Here is an 11111-nt window from a genome sequence, read left to right as displayed (position 1 = left end):
AGATCAGGGGTTCGTGCGGGCCGGGGAGGCCAGGTCGGAGGGTGGCGCTCCTGAAGCGTGAGGGTGGGAGTGAAAGGGAGAGAGGACCGGCGAAGGGAGGACACCGGACCCAGGACGGTGTGAGAGGCGGGAGAGAACCGCGGAGAAGGCGGGTGCAAGGAGGTCCCCGGTGAGCGTAAGAATACACGCTCAGCCCTCAGCCTCCTGTGACGGGCTGACAAACAGACGGCGGGGGTGGGGAGTGGGGGATGACGGGACGTGACCGGAAAGTCCGGCGCGTGCCGCTGCGTGGGAGCGGGATCCAGGCCTCGTCGGAGCGGACTGGAGTGGGGACTCAAGCCCGCAAGGCAGGAGGGCGTCGCGTCAACAGTCCCGGCGGCGGGGCGGGGGCGAGTGCGCGTGCGCGGTTCGCGCGGCGGGAGAAGGGGGGTAGCGGGCGTGGGGTGGCAGGAGCGCGCGTGCGCGCGGCCAGGCAGCCTGGGCGGCGGGTCCTGCTTGTGACGGACGGCGGCGTCCGGTCCTGCCCGTGACGGCGGTGGCGGCCGATACTGCCTGTAACAGCTGCGGCGGCTGCTCCAGACACCTGCGGCGGCGCCGGCGGTAACTGCCCGGCGGCCGCGGAGATGTTGCCCCTGGTAGTGCTGCTGCTGGGCTCAGCGTGCTGCGGTGAGTGGCCCCTCTCTCCTGGCTCAGAGACTAGTGTTTCGCCGCCCCCGAGGCGCCCCCGCGGGTGTGTGGGCTGCGTCCCGGCTGGCCCGGCGGCGCTTTGGAGAGGGTGGTCAGAGCGCGGGACGCGCGGGCCCTGCTCGCCCCGGGTGCGGACGTAGGAGGGCCCGAGGGTAATCCTGCGCCCCCTTCCTTCCTTTCCCTCCTCTTCCTCTTCCCGCAGGGTGAGAGCGGGGTTTATCTCCTTCCCCCGTACTCCACCTCCAGATGCACACCGAGGAAGATTCTGAGCCGTGCATCTCACGCAAAAATTAACTGTAGAGAGAAAGGGCGCGATCAGAGGCGAGGGGTGGCAACTGTTAGGGCCCCCCCTCTTTTGCACCCCTCTTCCTCTTCGCTGCTCAAACGCATTTGGGGATGAAGAGGGAGAGTGGGAGGGCCCGGGCCTCTTGCAATAGAAGTGCGCATTTTGGAGAAGTCTGCAAGACGGGATTTCTCCTGTTTGCCTTCCCACAAGAACATAGAGTTAAAGAAACATAAAGGAACAATTAAGTTGCATTTCCAACCCAGCATTTAATCAGAAGAATCTTCTGGCCGCTTTTTTTTTTTAACCTTAAAAATAAGCTACCTGGAAACTCCTACCCCCACGCCGTATCAACCACTTTAATATAGTCCAAATTGTACGTTCAAGTTTTTTCCACTTTATTTGGGCGAACCGTTTTAATAGTAATCCAGATTTCGCTTGAAATATGAAGACGTCAAACGGTATTTGCTGCAGAGTGGGATTTGGTGTCTTTCAACGCCAAAGGCGGTTGGCCCCCCAGGCTTTTGGAATCCATTATGCTCTTTTTTTTTTTTTTTTTTTTGCGTGTGATTCGTCTGTAAAAAGTGAGGAATGGGAATTTTCGTGGTTCTACAGTGCCTGTCACACTTCACATCTGTACAGTCTTCTGTTAACTTTTTGTAAGATTCAGTATTGAATTTGAGTAGCGCAATTGTTATATTTAATTTTAGAATGCTAAATTAATTAGATTTTAAACTGATTATTAGCCTAAGTGTGCCATTTATAAACGCTTGTGGTTTCAAGCCATTTCCGTTATGCCTTTAAATGCTTGCTTACCACTTTCTCCAATCTCTGAAACATCCTAGGTTGTTGGAGTTGTTGACGATATCTTTATTATCTAAAGAGTTGATAATTAGGTAAGGTAGTATTTCTTGTCATCATCATTAATGGCTTCTTACCATTACTATTACTATAGCAAAAATAATACTGCTTTCAAAAACCTGTTGTGTGATCAGAAAGCCTTCATATTGAACCAAATTACAAATATGTAATAAAATATCACTGATTCAGACTGTTGGCATCAAAGCTAGTCTGAAGAATAAAAAATGTCAATCATATACTATATTAAAAGCAGTGGTCCTGTTTCCAAGCAGATGGGAAAGAACTGCTATAATGGTACTTTTGGGGATAAGATTTCTGCTAGGCCTTATTTAATAATAGTTAAGCCACATATAATTAACACTCATTTACATGCAATATTAATGTGCTCAATTCCCTACAGATTCACAGAATTCACAATTTATAGTATTTTATTGTACTTAATAACCTGAAAAAAAAGTAAAATAGAAGCATTGTACATTTGAGTTCAGGAAGTGTTGACTATAAAACAGAAAGTGATAGTGTTTGTCCTAAGATATAATGGATTTTGTGTGTGTTTAATATGTAGTTTGAAAAAACACGTATGAAGATAGAACACAAGTCATTATCAACCAGGGTATTTAAGAGACTGAATTTAGAATTCAAAATGAGTAAAACAGTCACAGATGTGTACGTTTTGTACTGAAGTTTCATTTCGCTTTCAGTTTCATTTATAGATGACTGGTAATCCAAGGCATTTTTTGGAAGCCACTTAGTTTCAGTTGACCTTTGTGGTAAAAGAAGTTACCTGAAATGCTCCTTCCGTCTACTTACAGGCAAACTGCAACCCTATAAAACCCTATTGGTTTATAAGATGCAGAATGAATTACTACACTCCTTTCCTTCCCCCACCCCCCTATAAGTCCAATTATACTTTGTTTAAAAGCACATCAGTAGTTTCAGTAGTTTTTAGTAACTGGCAAATAAAATTTGACTTAGATAATGACAGTGACATGGACTGTCTTTTCAGTGGTTGAATAATTTTTCTTTGTTCCAAGTGAGTTTTCAAAATCAAGGGTGCACATGATTAGAAAACAGTTTTATTGTCTAACCCTGGTAGTAATTTGTCTTGCTTAAATGAAAACGTTTTCTCTTAAAGAATATATTACTTTTAAACACAGTTTGTTACTTTAAGGAAGTAAACGCCTATTAAAAGTGTTTATTTATGGGGCCACCCCAGCAGTCTAGAGGCAGTGTGTTAAAGCATTACACTAAATGCCTAAATGTAAAAGCATACACTAATTACTGTTAGGATGCTTGCTCATGTGGTCATCTGTATTTTGGCAGATGTTTTATCTTTGCCACTGAGTTGTTAATGGAGATTTGAAAGGCCAGGTTCTAAAGAAGAAAAGTAGGTGTTTTTCCTAAGTTTGATAAATATTCTAAGTCCACAGTAATCACTCATATTATTAAAACCAAGTTTGCATTTCTTAATGTTCATTCACCTATAGCCAAATCAGCAGTTTTTAATACTTTAATGTTGTTTTTATGATACACTTTTCATATAAGCATTTTAGCCATCTTTTAGGTTTTTGCTGTTAGCTTTTTATACAAGATAAAAATCTCTATATTTTGATGTCTTGTATCTCAGCTTAATACAATGCACTCTTGGGTTGTCATAAAGCAAATTTTACGTTGTGTCTTAGTGCAGATAGTTCTTCCATGATAAAAGAACAAGAGTAATAGTGTAGGGTTGATTTTGTTAAACTCATTGTAGTACTAAAGTAAAAAATAGAGAGCACCCAAGAAATTTGATCCTGATATACCTAGACTGAGGCAATAGAACCTGGATTTTTCTCCTTCATAGTTGCATAGAGTTGAAACAGAAATTATAGTTCTACCCTCCTCTGAATATTGCATTCCTTATCTATGGGACAGTTAGGTAAGACTCAGAATCTGATCAACCCCAGGGTTTGAGATTCAAATTAAGAGAATAAATGTGCATATTTGAATACGTGTCACACTTACGGATTAAAGGCAAGGCAAGGCATTTGGCAAGTGCAGGGTCTGTCAAAACTGCTTTCTCCGTTGCAAGCGAGTATGAACCCATGCTGTGTTCTAAGCATTTTGCAAGGCCCTCTTGGTTATAACATAAATTTCAGACTGTATGCCTCTCAGTAACTTAAAATGTAGTGTATAAAGAGTAGGGATTTTTGTTTGTTTTTATCTCTTGGTGACATCTAATATATTTTAAATGCTAGGTAAGCCCATAATTCTGGATGTTACTGACTTGAAACTGTTCTCCTGTAATTCTAGGTTTATCACTTCTGTTCTTATAAGGCCACTTTAAATCTAGTAGGGAATTACTTTGAGTCAGAACTAAACACTCTGGACATGCCTACTTTACCGTAGACCTTATTTGGTCTCTATTGAGAGATCTGTCTGAATCCCCCTTTTTGACCCTAATTCTAGCCCGATTCAGTTTGAGACCTTCGTTCTTCATAACAGAAGCTTAATCTGATTGCAGAAACTGGTAGGATTCATTTTCAGCAGGTATCTTTGTTCATGAGCTTTGCTTCTTTTACCTTAGTGACTGTTGGGCTTCTTCCCCATTCCTGAACATCCATTTCAAGCAGATAATTGACTTCCTACTCTACTGCAAAAAATAGTGATGTGTGGTGTGGACTCTCCAAGCTTCCCTCCCACCATTACTAAACTTATCTACAAGATCTTAAGCAACCATCTCGTTCTCTTCCCTCCCCCAGTTTCAGAAGTATACGTATTCACCTTTCCAAGGAAAGGTTCACCTTTCTACAGCTCTTTCACTTTCACCATTTTGGAGACGGGCTCAACAGCTTAATTCTTCAGTCTTTCATCTTAGATCTTTCCCTCTCCGTTGGCTCCTTCACTTTAGCTTGCACACATGCTCAAGTTTTACCCCATATTACAAACAAACAAGAAGAACCAAAAAACCTTGCCCTGGCCCCTGTCTTTACACTTTTCCTGTTGCCTTCTCTCTCTGCTTTCTTAGACTACAAAATTTAATGAAAGAGAATGCCTCTTCATTCTTCCCTCCCATTCCCTTCCCAAATGCAGTCTGACTTTTGATCCCGCTAGTGTATTGACATTGCTATAGATAAAAAAGCTAATGATGTAGTTTTCAATCTAGAGGCTGATTTTACTCATACTATTTAACGTCAATTTTGTCCACATGAGGACCCTTCTTTAATGTCCTCCGTGGTATTTTTTGCTGCTCTCACTTCTTTTTCTCACTTCATTAGTTTATTCCTCTTTAACGATTTTTCCATAAATATTGGTGTTCCTCAACATTTTATTCCCTGGTTCCTCCTCTGTTTACTTTGCAGGGACTTTCTGGGCAATCTTGTTTATGCTCACAGTTTCACTTACCAGCTGTGATCTTGGTGATTCCCAAGTCTTCATTGCTCTGACCTTTCTTCTTAAATCCGGGTCCCTATGTCCTGGGGTCTACTGGACATCCTCGTTTCATTGTACCACAGGTACTTTAATACTCAGTCTATTAAATATTGAAAGAAGATTCCTTTGTAAATCTCCAAAATTTCTTTTCTCTATGAAATCCACAATATAGCTTGAAACGGGGAAGGGGGTGTTGTTAAAGTATATTAGGCAGTTACGCATGTTTTTAGTAAACAACTTTAATTCTTTCCTCTTCTCCCTTATTTCCCACATCCAACTTATGTTGATGTTCTTTGTTTTTTACTGTAATGTTTTGGCCTTCTCTCTAGGTGTCAATTACCTGGACTATTGCAGTGATCTCTTGAGGTCTCTCTTTCCCATCTCCCTTCTTGCCCTCAGTTCACCCTTCATGCTGCTGTATTATTTTTTTAAATGCAAGTAAATCTGCATATTTTGCTGTTGCTTATATTATCAAGTCCCAGTTCCTCAGAATGACATTCGGAAGCCTTTACACTATTTCTTAACCATCCCTTTTTCCTAGAGTTCACTTGAAGAATCTTCTGCCTCCAATTATTCATTTTTCCTCATTCCTCTGCACATGTTATGTACTCTGCCTAGAAAGCCTTTCCTTTTTTATATAATTCCTCCTCATCCTTCAAGACCTAGTTTAAACATCATCCTTTGGAAAGATCATTCTTAAACACATTCATGTAATTTTTAAGAAACTCTCCCATGCAATCTGCAACTGACTTGATCGAGATTTTCCATTAAAATATGTAGCTTCTCGATTCTATAATCAGGTCTATTGATGTGAAAAGCAGTGGAGGATTCTCTTGACAAATGGAAGAAGAGTGAATCCTCTCTGATACAGTTTTCCTTTCTTGGGATTCATACTTTAAATGCTTTATATTTATGAGGAATGTATTGGTTTGTACTTGCTGGACCCTGGATCCATAGGATACCAAATGAAGACATTGTCCTTCTTTCTCTACCTTTTGAGCCTAATGGAGAGATGAGTTAAGTAAAACAGTAATTTCAAGATTCAGTAGTAAGTGCAGTGACAGCACTTGAACAGGGGGCAATGGGAGCAATAAGGAGGGAATGGACACGATTGAGCAGTGGTGGGGAAGAGGAATAGGATTGAACATGTCCCTTTTGTTCTAGCAGGAAGAACTAAAGTTAGCAAACTATAGCTGCCATTAATTGAACATTCCCTATGTATGCGAAAGCACTGCAATAAGAACTTAATATTTATTATCTCATTAAGTCTTAACAAATTCTCTCTGAGGTATACACTCCCTTCACATTTTGTGGATGAGGAAACTGAGCTACAGAGGTTAAATAACTTGCCAAAGGTTATACAACTAGAAAGTGCAAGTCCTGAGCCAAGGTCTGACTCCACAGTGTGTGCTCTTACCTGGATACCAGATGAAGAAGTGTTTGCCAGCATGTCCAAAGGCATGGGTGGGGATGAGAGGGCATTACCATATTCATGGAATTGCAGGAGGTCATTATGATTGGAGCTTAGTTTGGAAATGAGGGAGTCCAGGAGGTAGGGCTGGACAGGAGGAAGGACCTAGTTTGTATTCCATGCTAATGCATTAGAGTTTAGCTTGAAACGGGGAGGGGGGGTGTTGTTAAAGTATATTAGGCAGAAGAGTGCACATTTGCGTTTAGAACAGTTATTTTGAGAACTGTGGAAAATACATTGGGGCTGAGATGGGAAAACTTTGAGGCTGGAGGTAGGGAGCTAGTTAAAAGGTTATGACAATATCTCAAAAGATAGGTGATAAATGTCTAATTCATAGAGCAGACATTGGATTGAGGAACCATTAAATAGGTTGAGCCTACTAAGAATTCTTCATAGCTAAGGAGAGGGAGGAATCTAGCATGATTTTTATTAGGTCCTGGTCTGGTTGACTGATTGGTAACAGAAAACACTTTGGATGGTGAGGATTTGGGAGGAGGCTAGGAAGAGGGTAAATAGGTTTTTGGACATGTTGACTTTGAATTAACTGTAGTACATTCAAATGGAAGTACAGCAGATAGTTGACTTTTCAGGTCTGCAGTTAAGGAGAAAGTGGGGCCTGGCTAAACAAAAAGTGTGTAGGTAGTTAAAACTGTGGAGTAAGAGAGAATGGTGGGCCCCAGGGGGTTGGGAGGAGGGCAGTGCTGGATATGAAGTTTTGAGGAACACTAATATTTATTGTGAGTCAAGGAATAGATTTCAATAAAGAAAGAAAGCTCTAATGGGGTGGACAAAGCAATAAGAGGAACTTCAAAATCAAGAGCTATTACAGAGGCCAAGAGATAAGCGCAAAAAAGGAGCTGCCTACTGGCTCAGGGACTATACAGTAGTCAAGACAGAGAGTAAAAACCGTGCACATTCCATTTTTCATAAGGGATTATTGGCTTTGGCATGAACTGTTGTAGTGAAGAAGAGGTAGAGGCCGTGTGGCAGAGAGTTAAGAAGTGAATAGGAGGTGAAGAAATGCACTTAGATTATTATTTTAGGATGCTAGGGAGGAGACAAGTATGAGTGATTTTTTAAAAAGTTGGTCAATATTTAAGCATTTCTTTTATGTTAAAAAACACCTATGAACGGCATGGGGGGTGTAGGAAGCTGATAATCAACTAGGGAAAGTCCTTGGGGTGACTAGTGGGTGTGGAGGCAGAAATGAAAACTAATGGGTGAAGGGATACAGTTGTGAAGAGGAGGAATGTGAGGGGTCTGTGGATAGTTGGGGTTGCAGGTAACTTTGTAGGTGGGAAGTTTTGGAAGCTTCTGGCTTCTCATCTAAAGGACTCAAATTAAGAAATAGGGCTTCTTTGGAGAGTACAGGATAAGCTTTTGCAAAAGGGGAGTGGTTTAAGGGTTACAAAGGAGAGAGAGAGAGAGGTTTTGCATGGAACATATAAAAAGATAAATGATTGAAGGCCCAGATGGGTGGGAGCTGTGACAATCTTCTGTTGTTCCCCTAGTAGCAATGCAAATTTTCTTAGAAATCTGTAAGACTGATTACTCTCCTGCCCATCTATAACACTTTGTTCATACCAAAGGATAGCACTTATGACCGACCTCCTGTTATAAAAAGTATGTATCATTGTTCCAAATGAGGATTGGAAGCTTCCAAAAGATAATTCCCATTTTTTTCTGTCATTGTATCCCCTCATCCTATCACAGTGTTTCAGATCAGATGGTTCTCAATAAGTGTTTGTTGCATTTGTACATTTCAGAGCTAGACTTGTGTGCTGGTAGTCTCTGCAACATGTAATAGCTGTTTTCAGGACTGTGGTCTGAGATGGTTTCAGTTGGTGGTCTGTATTTATAGAGGTTGTGAAGTCTAGTATTTTTGGCATTTTATATAAAATAATTTCCCCATTTCATTTGTTAATTTATCTGTAGCTCTTGCATCACTGATGGTTAGTTATATTTACCTATTCCTATCTGATTTAGACTGCTATAGGCATTTCTTGATTAATCAGTTTCCTTATGTTAATTATCTACATACTTTTATTTGCTCTCTATATTTTAAATCTTGTTTTTTCACTTTGATGTTTTATCAGAAAGCAGCAGGAAAAAGAAAACCCAAATCAGATAATTTTACTACTTAATAGTTTTGTTTTTTTAATAAATGTTTATAGAGGATGAAGCTGTAGTTAACAGTTGGTGGAGTGACATTTTTGGACTACCCTTATTTATTAATTAGCACAAGGGTTATTCAAGTTATGGCTTATTTAGGTCAATTTTACTTTTAATTTTATTGATAGCATTTATTCTACTTAAACTGCTTCAGCTATAAGATTGTTTTATTGCAACAAAAAATGCAGTACAGTTAGTGCTTTCTGTATTCTTTAGAAAATTCATTTTCTGTACATAAGATGAAATTGTGGAGTTTTACCAACCACTTCTTACTTAGAGCCTTCTAAAAAAGTTTGCTAGGATAACTGAGCTCTTTACTTATATCTATTTATTAAGGGGTAATTTTTAGAAATAATTTTTAAATCTTGACTGAAACAAATACAAAATGACCACATATCAAAGATTTTATTTCACATGTTAATTAGCAAGTAAACCAGCAAGATGGTAAAACCATCTCAGTTTTAAAAGAAGATTTAGAGAACAGACACATTTATTGGCAATCAGGAATGGTGAAATGAATTTTCAGATAGATGCAGTATTATCCTCAAGGCAATAAAATGTGGTTTTTTGAAATCTTCTCTTCTTTCACCAGGGAGAAGTGAATTGCAGAACAAAGTTTATTTGTATCTCTATGGACACAAATCATTTGCATTGCCATCAGTTTTACCAAAATTGTAAAATAGCTCAGACAGATAAACACAGTGAAAGGCATAGGCCCCTACAGAATGAAATATTCCCAAGGAATTTGTCACACAATTCCCAGCACTCCATTGAAAGGACACTCCGTAATCTTTTTGTCCATTTCAAAACCTTTCACTATATTTTCTGACACGTTCCTTTCTTTCTGATTCCAGCATCATACTTTTTTCTCTCCTTTTTTTAAAAAAGATTTATTCATGGGGCGCCTGGATGACTCAGTCAGTTAAGCGTCTGCTTTTGGCTCAGGTCATGATCCCAGGATCCTGGGATGGAGCCCTGCATCGGGCTCCCTGCTCAGCACAGACTGCTTCTCTTTCTCCCTCTTCCTCTGCTACTGCTCATGTGCTCGCTCTCTCTCTCTCACTCACTCACTTTCTCAAATAAATAAAATCTTTAAAAAAAAAGATATATTCATTTATTTAAGGGGGGGGGGAGGGCGGGCAGAGGGAGAGAGAAAAATCTCAAGCAGACTCCCTGCTCAGTGTGGAGCCCGCTGTGGGGCTCAGTCCCACAACCCTGAGATCATGACCTGAGCCGAAACCAAGAGTCTGACACAACCGACTGAGCCACCCAGGCACCCCTACTTCTCTCCTTTTTGTACACTGTAGTTCCTCCCCTCCCCACCCCCAGTGCTTCTTTTTCAGGGAAGACAGTTCCCAAGCCCACGGCTTCGAAGAATGCAGCTGAAAGTCCAGGTTTTGCCGGAGGCTTCCTAATATTTGGATGGCAAGAAATGTAGAGAAGTGGGAAGAGGTGCGCTATGGATATCCCCAAGGCTAGTTCAAACTGCAAATTCCCAGAAATAAAACAGTTTGGACCTGCCAGTCAGAGAAGGTCCAGATCATTACAGTAAAATGCCATATCCCCTAACTTTTATAGTATTGCCCCTAGTGTTTATAGCACGGTATTGTTAGCACTTGCCCAGGTATTTTCTCCTTTGATGCTCACCACAGTTCTGTGAAGTAGCCCAGTGTTTGTTTTTGATCCTCTTATTCACAGAGAGTAAGCCAAGGCATAGAAAAGTTAAATGAACTGCTTAATTTGTACTCAGGCTTTCTGAACATTGTCCACTTCATATTCCACTGCATCCTAGCATTCAACTCAGTGGGCAGTTACTGAATAATAATTATGTTCCTAAAGTAATAACATCCGATGCTCCTGATTTCTTTTCCCATTTTATAAATGTAGAGAGAAGAAATCTTAAGGATGAACTATTGAAGTTGATGTTTTATTTGTATTTGTTAGTGCTTTGTTTTTTGAGGGAGGAGCTAGCTAACTACTTAGGTAAAAGAGTTGATAAATGGTTGAACAGTATGGAAGACAGCTATAATTTCTCCATATTCTCATACATATTAGATGAAAGGTAAGTGATTGAATTTCCTTTTCCAGTCCCTCTTTTGTAAGGCAATGATAGTTTAATCTCTGGAGAAGTATTGGTAGAATACAGTAGTCCACCTTATCTGTAGAGGATGCGTTCCAAGACTGCCAGTGGATGCCCGAAGCCAAAGATAGTACCAATCCTACATA

At 40.7% G+C, this 11111-nt stretch overlaps 1 protein-coding gene across 7 annotated transcripts in view; it reads left to right on the top strand.

Moving 5' to 3' along the window:
* Positions 1-455: 455 nt before the first annotated feature.
* Positions 456-11111, top strand: part of CD47 (CD47 molecule) — a 45257-nt gene continuing 34601 nt past the window's right edge. For 5 of the 7 annotated variants that reach the window (XR_003610483.2, XR_003610482.2, XM_028110601.2 and 2 more), the window contains exon 1: positions 459-666. Coding sequence is in view for 5 of the 7 variants with exons in the window: in XM_028110601.2 (XP_027966402.1) it covers positions 624-666 (43 nt within the window). In the remaining 2 variants the exon portion in view is untranslated. Of the gene's footprint in view, positions 667-11111 lie in introns of all 7 variants that reach the window. The other 2 variants (XM_028110603.2, XM_028110599.2) reach the window with 2 other exon arrangements.

Source organism: Eumetopias jubatus, unplaced genomic scaffold, assembly GCF_037043125.1.
Source record: "Eumetopias jubatus isolate StellerSeaLion01/CBP00866 unplaced genomic scaffold, mEumJub1_p1.0 scaffold_1, whole genome shotgun sequence".
Lineage (NCBI taxonomy): Eukaryota > Metazoa > Chordata > Mammalia > Carnivora > Otariidae > Eumetopias > Eumetopias jubatus.
The sequence above is the reverse complement of the archived record's forward strand: the minus strand, read 5'-3'. Positions and strand labels throughout refer to the sequence as shown.